A 14,631-nucleotide genomic window follows, 5' to 3' on the forward strand; every position below is an offset into this window, starting at 1 on the left:
TTTAAGGCACTGGAGCCTTTTAAGGAACTAAAGAGTTCCAGGACTATAGACACATTTCCACTACAGCTGTGGAACATTTTGAAGAACTAAAGAGTTCTAGAGCTGTAGACACATTTCCACTAAGTTTCTGGAACCTTTTGAGGAACTCATGGTTTCTGGAACTATAAGCACATTTCCATTGTAGATGTAGTTTTTGTTCTTATGTAGGTGAGATGCTCTTTAAACTTAATTGCTTTTACATAAGAGTGCATAAACTAATGTAGTTTATGTGTTGACATTTAAACAGAATGGTGCTCTAAAGTGTCCAGGAGAACATTTGATATTGATAAAGCAGGAACAATCTGTGTGTCTGTGTCCCTGAAAACAGCAGAGACAACTTCCTTATCAGCAAAAGCCATGTTTAATTTTCACAACATGGAATTTGTGTTTGACTTTTTAAAAGGCTAAAATTGGACAATCAGGCACTTGTTGGAGGCTGAATGGACACAGAAAAGCTGTGTTAGCGCTAATCGTCATGCTGATCATATGATGGCAGCGCAGGTCATGGGCGAGAGAGCAGCGCTGATCCAGGAACAGCGAGGATGGGTGTAAAAGGGGGCTGAAGGTCAGACCTCAAGTGGGACATCCTGATTCTAGGCCAGCACTAAGGCTTAGCCACCGTCGCTAGCGTCAGACACATGCTGTTTGGGCTAATTCGGTTTAGGCTTCATTTCCAGGTGGATTGCACAGTGCTTTGTCTCTCACACACACACACACACACACACACACACACACACACACTCATAGTGTGTGTAAACGCCACTGTGCTCCACCTAAATCAACCCCAACTTTAACTTCAGCAAACAAAAGATCAGTCTATTCCTTTTTTAACTTTTTTCTAACAACAGCATGTTTCCTTCTTGGGAGCAGCAAAATGTCCCCATGATAAGTATGTCATGGTGATAATATAACCATTAGGAATGTGCTCAGGTACTCAGTGCTAATATTTGAATACTGAAATCACTACTTTGGTCTTTCTCACATTTCATAATGAAAAGACAGGACGTACACAAACCAGCGACTGAATAAGCGCAGCGGTTTTCCTCGTATTTGGAAGTAAGTGTGTTATGTTGTGCCTCACTTTGCTACTTCGAAATGCAAGTGCCTTAGTGTGTGTGTAAGAATGGCTAGGCTAACTACTCTAGCTAATGTTAGCTAGGTGAAAACACATTGAAAACATATTTCTCTGACAAACTAACGTGTTGACACATCAGCGACTGAGGACAAAATAAGACGAGTCCTCATTAGCAAACGGTGTGAGCACTGTTAGTTTTGTTAGCTCGTTAGCTCATCCGAAGAGGCAGCCTCTGTTACTCCCCCAACACAAAAACCTACTGACTTTCCCTTCGGCTGCTTTTGAATAATAAAACGTGTTTCACTGCATGCTGTCAGATTTTTGCCCCACATTATTTTCTTTGTGGTTAACCAGATATTCGTTCATGAACTCTTATGGATACTTAAATATCAGCATTGGTCAGAATGCATATTCTTAGTAACATCTAGGCATCTAGTCATTGTCATCTAGACATTTTAACAGTATTATGATAATGTAACTGAAAATGTAAATGATAATGGTGTACAGTCATTGTAACACTGGGGTGATGAACTGGGGTAACAATTGCAACGATGAGGTAATAACGGTAGTGATGTAACAGATGCATCTAGTCATTGTTACAATGACTAGACACCATTGTTACATCATTACCAGTGTTACAATGACTAGACACCATTGTTACATCATTACCAGTGTTACAATGACTAGACGCCATTGTCACATCATCATTGCTAATGTGTAGTGTACAGTGATAATGCAATAATGGTGTCTAGTCATTGTAACAGTGGGGATGATGATGTTACAATGACAGTAATGATGTACTTAGGTAACATAAGGTCTAGTCATTGTAGTGATGCTCAGTTTTCATTATCATGAGGTTATTTGGACCTCATAAACAGATAAACACACACGCCCACTCCAAATCGTTCTCTCACTAAATCTAAAGTGGCAGCATTTTCCTTTCAGCGGGAAAAACAGACACGTTTTAGATGACTGCTGAGGCTCTTTTGAGAGAGATGCCAAAAAAGGACACACAGGCCTTAAAGCAATGCTTTAGCCAAAAGTCACATTCACGCGCCCCCCCAACCCCCCACCACCACCACCTTCACCCCGAATGTAGAGAAGCAGACATAATATGTTCGGTTTCCTAAATATGCTTCTTTAGTTTTGCCCCAGAAAACAAGACACACCTTACAGATGTCCTTACATGTGGTTTTAGAAATCCAGAATGCTCCGATGCCACTGTTCCGCCATCGTCACTGTTACAATGACTAGACGCCATTGTAACATCATCACCTCCATTATTACGATGACTAGACACATCGTCCCCTTGGAATAATGAGGTTCTGTATGAGTTATGAGCAATTTTAAAACACTGAGCTTTAAAGATTTCAAACAGCACAACTGATATGTGGAACACGTCTCTTTCATATGTGAAAATGACAGACACTCTAAATTTTTTCTAAATGTGGAATTATAAGGTTATAACTGACAACGCATGAAAAGAAGCAATGATTTTCAAGGAACAAAAACCGTTTATACTCATAATTTGTTTTAAAATATAAAATTTGTGAGTCTGCATGTATGAGAAAGTTAAATGTAATCCTTTCTATGACATTTTTATGACATTTATTTGTATTATTTGTTTATTTATTATGACATATACTCTTGTTTTAGGTCAAATCATATTTTTCTTATTCAAATAAGCATTGCAGATAAACTATAAAGGTCAGTGCTAAAGATTTTGTCCAGTGCAGAGGTCAGTTTTAGGTAGAAACCATTAGTTTAAGTTTTGTTTAGGTTAGACAACAACAAGTTACTGTAATGAACTGTCCCAGCAAGTCAGTATAAAGGCAGTGTGAGGTTTTGTTTTATATAAAAAATGTTGATTCTGATGCACCAAAATGTCTTATATTGGGAGAAAGAAGAAAAAGAAAAGATGGATGGAGGAATTAAGCTGTTGTTTATGTTGTAATTAAGACGCCATCAGTTCAAATGTTCACTATTTTATTACCTTTAAGGCTTAATATTTGTCATTTAAGATAATAAGACTTTTTAAAGAACTACAAGACAACAACTTACAACAACTGGACCATCGTTACAAGGACTGGATATCACTGTTACGTCATCACTACAGTTGTAACAATGATTAGACACCCCTCTCGGATCCTTGCTGCCATTTTTACAATGACTAGATAACGCTGCTATATCATCATCATCACTGCTATATGTGATTGTTTCATCATCGCCATTGTTAAAATGACCAGACACCACTGTTACACCATCACTGGAGCTGTCCCTCATCTCAGTCTCACCAGTGGAGCAGTGACGGCACTTCTGAAGGCTCTAGATATGTGAAGGCCCCTTGTCTCTCCATCTCCCAGACATTTGTTAGCAGCACTCACACACACATGTCTGCGTTTTGATGGATGCTGTCCAGCTGCCCCATTAACGTGTCTTACGGAGAGCATTCTGACAGGATTAGCCTGTCCACAGCACTGCGCCGGACTCTGCACTTATCTCTCAGAACCATGTGTGTGTGCGTAAGACAGAGAGAACACACACACTGTGCATGTGTGCTGTACGGACTGGATGGTGCTCGGTGTAATGCTAACAGTCAATGTTGATTTTCTATAATGATTTTTATGTTCGGTAAATTTAATAAGGTGGCCATCTGTGTTCTGTCAGTATGAAATACACACTAGTTCATATAGGCGCACACACGCCGTTAAAGTAGACTCATACATTTTTAAATAGACTTACAGGGACACAGGAGGAGGCGGTGTTGAGACGGCTGCAGCAGCTCCAGGATTTAGGGCTGTTTAAATGCAAAAATAATTACATAAAAATAAAAGATGTGAACTTTAAAATAATTTGAACATAGGAATGACCTACAGGAGGTGGCATAACATTATGACCACCTCCTTTTTCTACGCTCATTGTCCATTTTATCAGCTCCGCTTACTATATAGGTGCACTTTGTAGTTCTACAGTTACAGACTGTAGTCCATCTGTTTCTCTGCATACTTTGTTAGCCCCCTTTTACCCTGTTCTTCAGTGGTCAGGACCCCCATGGACCCTCACAGAGCAGGTACTATTTGGGTGGTGGATCATTCTCAGCACTGCAGTAACAGTGACGTGGTGGTGGTGTGTTAGTGTGTGTTGTGCTGGTCTGAGTGGATCAGACACAGCAGTGCTGCTCAGTAGTTTAGAAGGGTTTTTTTTCACTTTCCTCCATTCATGAGATTAAAAGTAGAAATGGTGCCATTATGATAATACAGTCTACTCGGGGGCGGAGCCACAACATCATAGGCCACCCAATCAAACAGGCACAGAATATTTATTATGCTGCATTTCTGGGATGATGAAGTTTGATTTGTTTTCTGTGAGCGCTGTCACTGCGTTATGACCAATCAAAATCTGCCAAGCTCTGTGTTATTTTCTAAATGCTCCAATCGCTGCTTAGCAATTGTTGCTATCCTCAATTGCTTCAGTATGTTATCAGCCCCCGTCATGTTCGTGACTAGCGTTAGGACTCTGAGTTCCTCAGAAGTTTCTGGAGGGTTTTATTTGACTCAGTCAATTTTATTTGAAACCACACAGTGAGGAGTGACTGGTTCTCAGCTGACCTCAGAACAGCTGTGGTTCGGCCACAGACTAAAATGCCTGCTCTGTTTATCTCTCTACGAGACGCTATCAGAGCCGGTTTATGAGGAGCCTGGCCACTCCCTATTCCTCCCGTTATATCAAAAACAGGACTGCTAAACAGCAGAGGGCGCCCGCGAGCGAGTCCTAAATGAATGGGAGTAAATGGAGCTAAACGGCTAAAAACAAAAAGTTAAAATTGTTTCTAACCACTGAACCAGAACTTTCCTTTAATTTTAGAAAGTAGAAGGATGAATTTCACTAAAAAAGCGAAGAAAACTCACCTGGGGCAGCAGGAGGCAGGCTTTACTGTTAGAGAGGGATGATTGGCGAGCGGAGCAGCTCATTTGCTGTTTGCGCTCACTGACGTCATGGACCTTTTAAGCTCTTAAAAATATAACAGCAGTGTTAAAATGTTTTATGCTGTTCTGTGTTCAGGAAATCAATGTATTCTTTTACATTAAAAATGTTTAAACATTTATAGACTATGATTTTGCTCAAATGCTCCATCTTAGCCCATTCATTTTGGACTCACTCGGGAGCACCCTCTAGCGTTTGAGAAAACCGGAAGACATTGCTGAGTGGAAATTCTCCTCTCTACAAGTTCTCTGATGCTATGCTGCCCTGAAAGCCAGAGCAACGTTTACTTTGACTTCTTGAGATGTTCAGGTATGCAGCACACAGCTATAGGCTAACATATAACATCGCTATGGTAAAAATGTAAGTTCATGAGCATAATTTACACATTATGCTTGTAAAATGCAAATTTAATTATTAACTGTTTTATTCAGAGCACTCAGAACGTTGCTAGCTAAACCAGCATGTTTTACTCGTGTTCCAGCAGCTGCTCAGTTTAGACTACAGGCTCTGCAGTTGGCTATATTAGTGATTAGATGCGATATTAAAGCTGTATTTTGTCACCGATAATAAACTACAGCCAGCGTGAGAAAGTTCACTGTTAACCTAGCATAGTGATGGTACAGCATCATGTAGCTAACATTACTAACAACTCACAGTTGGTCTAATGCTCAAATGTGACAGTTATTTTATTCACTATGAGATGTAGGTAACATTTCTTCAAAATGGACCTAAAATTCTGATCCTAGTTACAGACCTGATCAGTACATTTTAAAATGATGCTGGTATTTAAAAATGATTCTGTTATTTCAAAATGTTCAAATCCCTATTTCACGTCTGAACTGCCAAACATCAATTAATGGTGTGGGAGCTCACCAGTAAGTGCTGCTGATAGAAAGAAGTGAAAAATCTGAGCCAATTTCATTTTAGCATTAGCTGGAACTGAGCCTGTGCTGTGCTGTGTGGCCCGTTTGACTTGCTAACTAAGCTAACTTAGCCAAAACACTACACTACTCCACTCACTCGACTTCCGCTCTCTTAGACGTTAGTTTTTATCATCTACAGCAGAGCAGAAGTCAGTCAGAATCAGACCTGTATTGTGGTGGGTCTGTAGCTGCTCGCTAAGCTAATGTTGACACCACAGAACAGGTTTACTTTCACCTTTCTGTCCCTTCAGTACCAGCTGCTCGACTTCACTCCCTCAGATTTGAATCATCATCATCTAAACTTGGTTTATCCAAAATCTGATGTTTCTGTAGTGAGCAGAGCTGTTGTTGTGCTAACTAAGCTTATGCCAACCAGCTCCTCTCTCCTAGCAGCACTGTTTAACTTTTATCAGTTGATAGATGGTTTGACATTTATTGAATGATGCGGTAACCCTTTCTATGAATGTCACCTTTGTAAGCATCTATAAACACATTTATAACATTATAATGTGTTCATAAGGCATTATAAACATGGTTATAAATATTTATAAAAAAGAATTACTCTGAATTACACTTTATAGCCATGTTTATTATACATTATGAATTGTTAATATAATGCATTATAAATAGTGTTAATAACATGTTATAATGTCAGTGCCAAAGAAGTCATTCCCAGCTTGGAGAGTGTAAAGTAAAGACAGTTTAAACTCTGACATTTGAAGCCTGTAATGTGCTTTATTGTGTATGTTTTAGTGTTTCAGTAAATCCTTCAGTAAATACTTCAACTTGAAGCCTCACTCTGAACACTGGAGGAGGCTTTAGTACAGTACGCTTCACCTTACTTAGAGTGGACAAATACAACTTATGAGCTCTTATAATTTATTATGATCGGTACTTATAATGTATTATGTTAACAATTCAGCATGCATAATAAACATGGCTATAATATATAATGCATTTTTATAAATATTTATAGCTATGTTTATAATGTCTTATGAATGCATTATAACATGTTATGAATGTGTTTATAGATGCTTACAAAGGTAACATTCATAGAAAGTGTTACCAATGATGCTTTGAAAACTGCACTGCGTTCTCTTATTTCTTATTTGGAGCCATTTTGTCCTTTCAACAAAAATCAAACCAGCTTGGGAGCCACAACATTTTATGTCCATTTTACCATCGTGGCTGTAAATATGTCTCAGTATGTGCTGATGAAGTAGTACAGACTAACAAATATAATAGAAACAAAAACGCAGACTTACTTTGCTCTGCTTTAAGCTTTAGCTCAGCTGTAGCCGCTTTTCTCGCATCTCCAGCAGGAAACAGTTTCTTGTAAAAGGTCTTTCAATGTTCGACTTTTTACAAGGCTGAAGTCGCTTCTCATTCGCCAGCTTCTTGTTTAAATTGTCCCGTTCCACCTTAAATGGTACCTGAGGCACCAGAATGCAACTGCGGCACCATTTACCATTAGGTGGAACGGGAAAATTCAAATGAGAAGCTGCCAAACGAAAAACTGGCTTCAGCTGACGTATTAGGAAACCATCTGGAGTGATTATAAACACAAATCCTTTCGTCTCTAAATTATCAATGTTTGTCTTAAATCTCTCTCTTTGCCGTTTCATTAGCTACTAGCTAGGTGAGACTGTTGTCTGTGTTAAAGGGTGAATTAGCAGTTCTACATTAACTCCAGAGTTTTAGACCATTTATTGTTAAACTGTGTTGAACGATCAGCAGAGCTTTATTTTACTGTAAAGGAAGATTATTTTATTTTTACCTACAAATCTGATTCTGCTGTGGAGCTGCAACAGGGCAGTAAAAGAGCCGACCCCTGCATTAGGCTATATCTCAAGCTCGATGTGTTTTCTAGTGTTGAACCTCAGCATGTATCTATAGGAGTGACGCAATCGAATACTACGCCACATATCAGCACTGTGATTGGTTTGGTCACCGCTCAGCTCACTTGCATTAAGTTCCTTTAGAATGAGAGATGTGTACATTAACGGCTTGATGTGTCAGTTATATGTTCTGTTTGAAGTAAATGACCCAAAATATTCAAAAATAAAAAAACAGAGTAAATTATTTTGCATGACGTCACAAACATGCTGCTTAAAAGTTTTAGCACTCTCAACTGAAAACACTTCCCGCATGGCTGTAGAGTCTCAGCCATTCACGCTGTTAGCGTTAATAGAAAAGACTCTGAGAGCTCTTTCTGTCTGTTTTCTCAGCTATCAGAGAGAGAGAGAGAGAGAGAGAGAGAGAGAGAGAGGGCTTTCAGTCGTTCTCTCACCCCTGTCCTTTCATCTCTGCCCTTCGTTTGGTTGAGTGCTGCACTCTTGCCATTTTCAGCTTTCTCTGTCTCGGTCTCTCCTGCCTTTCTCCCTCTCTCTCTCTCTCTCTTTTCTCTACACTTTCTGTAAGCTATATTGTTAATGGATGATTCTCAACACTTTACGGTGCCAGACAAACACAAGCCCACCATTACGCTGGGTAATGTGTTGTTAATGGACCTGAATCATGATCTACACTCATACAGTCATAAAGAGTTGCTCACATACAAAGACGTCTAGCAACTGTTTTTAACATGTTTATTTTGTCAAATGATGGATGTTCCAACAAGAAAATGCACAGTTCATTAAGAGAAATTTAGGCTTGATTTAAAACCCTTTGAGATCTTGTTTGGTTATGTTGGGAAATCCCACTACTGTGGATGATCTGTGGGAACTGAGGGAAGCAGTTCCTTTAAAAAACTTTAGAAAAGTACGACAAAGCAGTGAGAAAAACACGGCACCATCAGTCACCATGTTTCCATCGACTTTCTGCACAAATTGCAAGCGATAAAATGAAAATGCATAAAAATAAATGTGATGTTTTTGCTGTTTCCATCAAACTGAGCTTTAGCGATAAAAATGCTTAATGATGCACTGATTTAAATTACTGCAAATGTTGTCGCAAATTTTAGTACATAATTTCTATCTCTTTGCTGACTTTAACATATTTAAAAAAATATTTGAAAATATAAAATGTGCCGTAACTTGCCCTGCGATGGACTGGCGACCTGTCCAGGGTGTTTCCTGCTTTCCGCCCATTGACAGCTGGGATAGGCTCTAGCTCCCCCCGCAACCCAGAAAGATAGGCAGCTTGGAGAGTGTGTGTATGTGTGTGCCATAACTTTTGCACAGGCCACATTTTATGTTTTATTTTTTTAACCATATGTTAAATTCAGGAACTAAACAATAACTGTGTATTAAAATGTGCAGAAATGTGTTTTCACTTAGAAAATCAACCAAACATGAAATTTGACAGGGGGTGCCCAAACTTTTGCATAGAGCTGAATATGGATGCATTCTTTCAGTTCTCCAGATTTCCAGCAGGGGGCGCTTTAGCAATATGCATGACTTCCCCAGCTTTCCATGTTTTTGGGTTTATCTCTCTCTCTCTTCCTCAGGTAATATCTTTGTGGTGAGCCTTTCCGTGGCCGACCTGGTGGTGGCGCTGTACCCATACCCTCTGGCCCTGCTGGCCATTTTCCACAATGGCTGGACGATGGGCTACCTGCACTGCCAGCTCAGCGGCTTTGTCATGGGCCTGAGCGTGATTGGCTCCGTCTTCAACATCACGGCCATCGCCATCAACCGCTACTGCTACATCTGCCACAGCCTGCGCTACGACCGGCTGTACACGCGCAGGAACACCTGCCTCTACCTGACCCTCACCTGGCTGCTGACCGCTGTGGCCACCTTGCCGAACTTTCTGGTGGGCTCCCTGACTTACGACCCCCGGGTCTTCTCCTGTACCTTTGCACAGACGGTCAGCTCCTCCTACACAGTCTGCGTGGTGCTCATCCACTTCCTGGTGCCGCTGGGCGTGGTCTCCTTCTGCTACCTGCGCATCTGGGCCCTGGTGATCCGAGTGAAGGGTCGGGTGCGGGCCCGGCCGGGCGCGCGGACGGCCGACCTGCGCAACTTCTTGACTATGTTCGTCGTCTTCGTGCTCTTCGCCGTCTGCTGGGCTCCACTGAACTTCATCGGGCTGGCCGTGGCCATGGACCCCGCCCGAGTGGGCCCCAACATCCCCGAGTGGCTCTTTGTCACCAGCTACTTCATGGCCTACTTCAACAGCTGCCTGAACGCCATCGTCTACGGCCTTCTGAACCAGAACTTCCGCCGTGAGTACAAACAGATCCTGCTGGCGCTCTGCACGCCACGGGCACTCTTCTCGGACAGCTCCAAGTACAACACGGACGCCTACAAGAGCAAGCAGTCACCCGCAGGGACCAACAACAATCTGGTGGAGGCTCACCTGTGAAGGGGCGGGGATAAATGTGAATAAGGCGAGGGGCTAACCATGCACCCGTATGCAAAATGGGAGATGTTGAAAGGTTAGCAAGGAGGGACCCTTAGACACCATCACTAGAGACTTCAACTGAAAACTACAGGTTTACATCCCAATCCAACCAGCCAAAAAGCTAGCATACAATCATGCATGCTAGTTTCACATATCGCAAAGTAATTCTGGCTCAAGTCTCATGTCTTGTCTCCATCACATAAATTACTTTGATGGCTAAAGAGGTAGCCCTACTAGTGTCCACATCACACATTCCTGGAACAAACACAAATCAAGCATGCTGCTATCCACATCACACAAATTCTTGAAGCAACCATGAAGCTAGCTGCAGTCACACATGCTACTTTCTGTTACACAGCTAACTCAAATGGCTAAGAAGCTAGCCTACAGTCATGCATGCTAGTGGCTACATCACACAAATTCCTCAAGTGACCAAAACAATAGCCTACAATCACGCATGCTGGTCAACACCAAACAGAATTCACAATCAACAAAGAAGCTTGTATACATCTCATGTTAGCATCTCGTTTCTAGCGGCTAGTCCTGAAAGCTTTCCTAGACACGAGTCAAGGCCGATCCAGGGCTTAAAAGGGAATTTGTCAGATGTTTTTAAAAGTTCCTAATTCGTGCATAATTCAGTGGTTGAGATGCAAACAAAGTAATTCAGAGTGATTTGATGTGAAATGGTTCGTTGTGGAGAAACTTACAGACTCAAATATATCAAAACTGACCGAAGTGAGCCATTTTGTTTCCTAGCCAAAATGACCAGTAAACCTACATGTGTGTTCTGAGTTTTTATATGTTTATGACAGCGGTGCGGACTTGAGTCATATGACTTGGATTCGAATCCGACTCGAGTCACAAATTTGATGACTTTAGACTCGAGAAAGAAAATCGACAAAGACTTGGGACTCGACTTTGACTTCAGCACCAGTGACTGGGACTCTGAGAAATGCAGACTGACTTGTTTAGGACTCGAAGATTAGAACTACTGACTTGGGACTCAACTTGAGACTCGCCTGTACTGACTCGGGACTTGAATAGAGACTCGACTATCTTGACTTGGGACTTGACTTGAGACTTGAGCGTTAACACTTGAGACTTACTTATTACCTGCAACTTAGTGACTTGTTCCCATCTCTGGTTTATGATGGTAAAATGATGGTAAATTTGGTAAAAGTACCTTTCTTTGGGAACTATTTTGCCTCTTAACGACCTGCATGTCCCTCTTTGCCTTGAATGTATTTAAAAAGTACATTCCAGGCCATCTTGAAATTATTGTAACGCAACATTTCAGGCAACCATTTCATGTAAGATCTTTCCATGAGGGAGCTTTTAGAGACAACTCTTCAGACGTCTGGTTCCAATCACCACCACTGTGAGCAATTCTGACATAATGTTGAATTTCTCTTGAACAGAGTGTTTTGCATCAAACCCCTGAGAAGTAGGTAGAATTTCCCTTAAAAGTGACTGACATATAGTCGAAGATTTTCCATAGCAATCTGAACGGAATCTGAGTCCTTAAAGCCAGTTTAAATCCTATGAGAACTGCACTGTTTATCATGGAATTAGTGCCAGATTCCACAGGATAATGAGCTGAGGAGTTGAATCGGTGGAATAGTCTGTTGCCAATCAGGACTGGGAGGCTGATAATGATTTAAGGAGTGTTTTTTCTGGTGCTGCTGGTCAAATTTTAAGTGAACAATCCTCTTTTACTTAGCCTGTGTCCGAGAACAGGCTCTGACAATCAGATCTGTTGGTCTTCTTTGCTGATCGGATTTCTGTGGACTTCTGTGGTTTAGTGTTTTCAAACTACCCATAACCATGTCTGAACCTGATCTACATCCTCATCTAGGCTGATTTATACTTCTGCAGCATATTTTTGTAGAGACACAGAAATGGGGTGCAATTTAAAAATCTCTACATGTTGCGTGAAGTTAATGTGGTGCTGCATGTCTAAATAAACCACAGCAGCATCCTTTGAAAACGGCAGGTGTGCATTTTCAAACATTTCGTAATGAATGGACCAATAGAAATGGTCCAAAATGACTTGTTACATTAACATGTTAAAAAATAAGAATGTTATTTCCTTCTGCTTAAGTTACCATTTCAGATATAGAAGGTTTTCTTGTATTTGATTGGTTGTGTTAGGAAGTGCAGCTGGTAGGGCTTCAAGTTACACACAATATTGCCACAAATGGTCCTCAAGACCAGCGTAAACACCTTTGATCTATATTGTACCCAGTATTTCACCTCTATCCATTAACTTTCTACTGCAAGACCTTTCTGGGTGTAACGAAAATAGGTACATTGACGCATTTCGCTAAAACCTGCATAAGCAGTTTGCATAAAAAATGTGGCCGTACAGCTAAACATGCCGTGTTAAGCTGGAAAAAAAGATATGGAACCAAAAAAGCACCCGATTAACCTCTATAGGTGCTGTTTACATTCTCAATGGCTACCGTTGACAATATCTGTAGTCTGAGATTTGCTGTAACGTAAACTTAACCATTATCTAGCCAACAGAGCTTCAAATTCAGCACAAAGGAGGCAGACAGAGAAGTGCATTTATACACCTTTTTGTTTATTATTAATCCACATCTGTACCACCTTCTGTTTTCGCACATGCGCAGACTGAGAAATCCGAAAGAAATCAGAGTAAGAGCTCACATGCATCTGATTACTGTGAAATCTGATTACTGGGCTGAAATCCAACTCTTTTTATCAGATTTCTAGACCTTACTCTGATCTAAGAAATCAGTGTGCTGCTTACATGACCGTTTGAACAATCAGATAACTGCAGAAATCTGATTATGATCGAATTATCGAGTGCATGTAAACGCACTCATTGGTTATCAAGCATAGATATGTAGCTATTGCTCACATGACGACTGCATTTGAGGGTGTAAATGACGGTACAAAAGACAGAGTATCTCTGACCCCTCAACAGACTAAATAATGATACGATTAAAAAAATTTCTCTGCTTTTAGCTCCTGCAGTGTTTAGTCTGATGCAGTATTTAAGGTAAGTTTAGATGTCTGGATATGGTATCACAAGCAATAATGCATAATCAGAACTGAGCTACATGTAAGAAGCTGACCCTCCAAGAATCTCACATCGACCTTTGACAGCGTCAGCTATTTTCGTTACACCAGGATTGAAAACAGAGATTTGTTCATTTTTCTTCACATTCCAGCTTGGTAAATGTAACAGTGCCCCCTAGTGCACACTTTAACATTGCATATCATCGCTGATTTGCTACCACAGAAGGATAAATCAGTCCTTGGAAAGATCTGAACTACATTCCCCAAAAGCACAGTAATAAAAAACCTCATTATGCCCTGAAGCTAACTTCACATGTAGCTTTGCAAGGCCTGTGTTTTGCTACGAAGCACCAGAGGCCTGGCCTAAACCTGGCTTTTCAGACTTCAGGGGAATGACTAGATTATCAGATTATGGTGCGGAGGGGAAATGAGGTCTGATTGGCCCGTCTAAACGCAGCCTCGGGACCACAAGTAGCCGACTGAGGGGGGGAACATTCATGCTAACCGTTCCAAAATACCTCAGAGGCATTGGGCTCTGAGCCAGCCAGCAAAATATGGTTTTACTTAGTAACAGATAAGGAGGCGTAAGACTGATTCTCCAGAGAAAAACATGCAACTTCTACACAGAGGCGTAGTTTCTCGCTGCTGTCGGGAGAAAAACCTCCCCAACAACAACAACAACAAAAACCAGCCAGGTTTCGTTTTGTGATAAAAATTATTACCTGAATGTCTCTGATCCCTCAATTTTATATTAAAAATCAAGTATGGACAATTCAAAACATTTTCCTTCTGTTCTGTGAATTTTGATGAGATTTTAGTCTCGCAGCAGCGAGATGTGAACTGTGTTTTTATATTTACAACATGATTATTTTTGTTGAAATGTGGTTTTGAAGCGTATGTGTAAATATATTCTATATTGTATTTTTCACTGTATTGTCGCTGTATTGTCGCTGTAACCTTGTTGAGACGTCCACTCTGTTTATGCTTGTTCCATTGTGTTTATTGATGCTGAAAACTAAACATTGTGTTTTCCTTTGTTGTTGTATTGCCATTCTTTTTCTCTGTGGCCAAACAGAGACGCCAGTATAAGTAGCTCAATGGTAATATATGCAGGTGGGTGACAAATTAAAGGTGCTATAGAATGTATTTAATCTGTTTTGTAAATTGTTCTTTGATATCTACATAGAAGGTGTGTCGGGGGCAAAAAAATATACAGAT

General features: G+C 40.7%; 1 protein-coding gene across 1 annotated transcript in view; it reads left to right on the top strand.

The window, feature by feature from the left end:
• Window positions 1-10,847, top strand: part of mtnr1c (melatonin receptor 1C) — a 56,745-nt gene extending 45,898 nt beyond the window's left edge. Inside the window, exon 2 of the mRNA XM_036580014.1 lies at window positions 9,470-10,847. Coding sequence (XP_036435907.1) covers window positions 9,470-10,329 — 860 coding nt within the window. The 3' untranslated portion in view covers window positions 10,330-10,847. The remainder of the gene's footprint in view (window positions 1-9,469) is intronic.
• Window positions 10,848-14,631: the final 3,784 nt, after the last annotated feature.

The sequence above is a fragment of the Colossoma macropomum genome, unplaced genomic scaffold, assembly GCF_904425465.1.
Source record: "Colossoma macropomum unplaced genomic scaffold, Colossoma_macropomum, whole genome shotgun sequence".
Classification (NCBI taxonomy): Eukaryota; Metazoa; Chordata; class Actinopteri; order Characiformes; family Serrasalmidae; genus Colossoma; species Colossoma macropomum.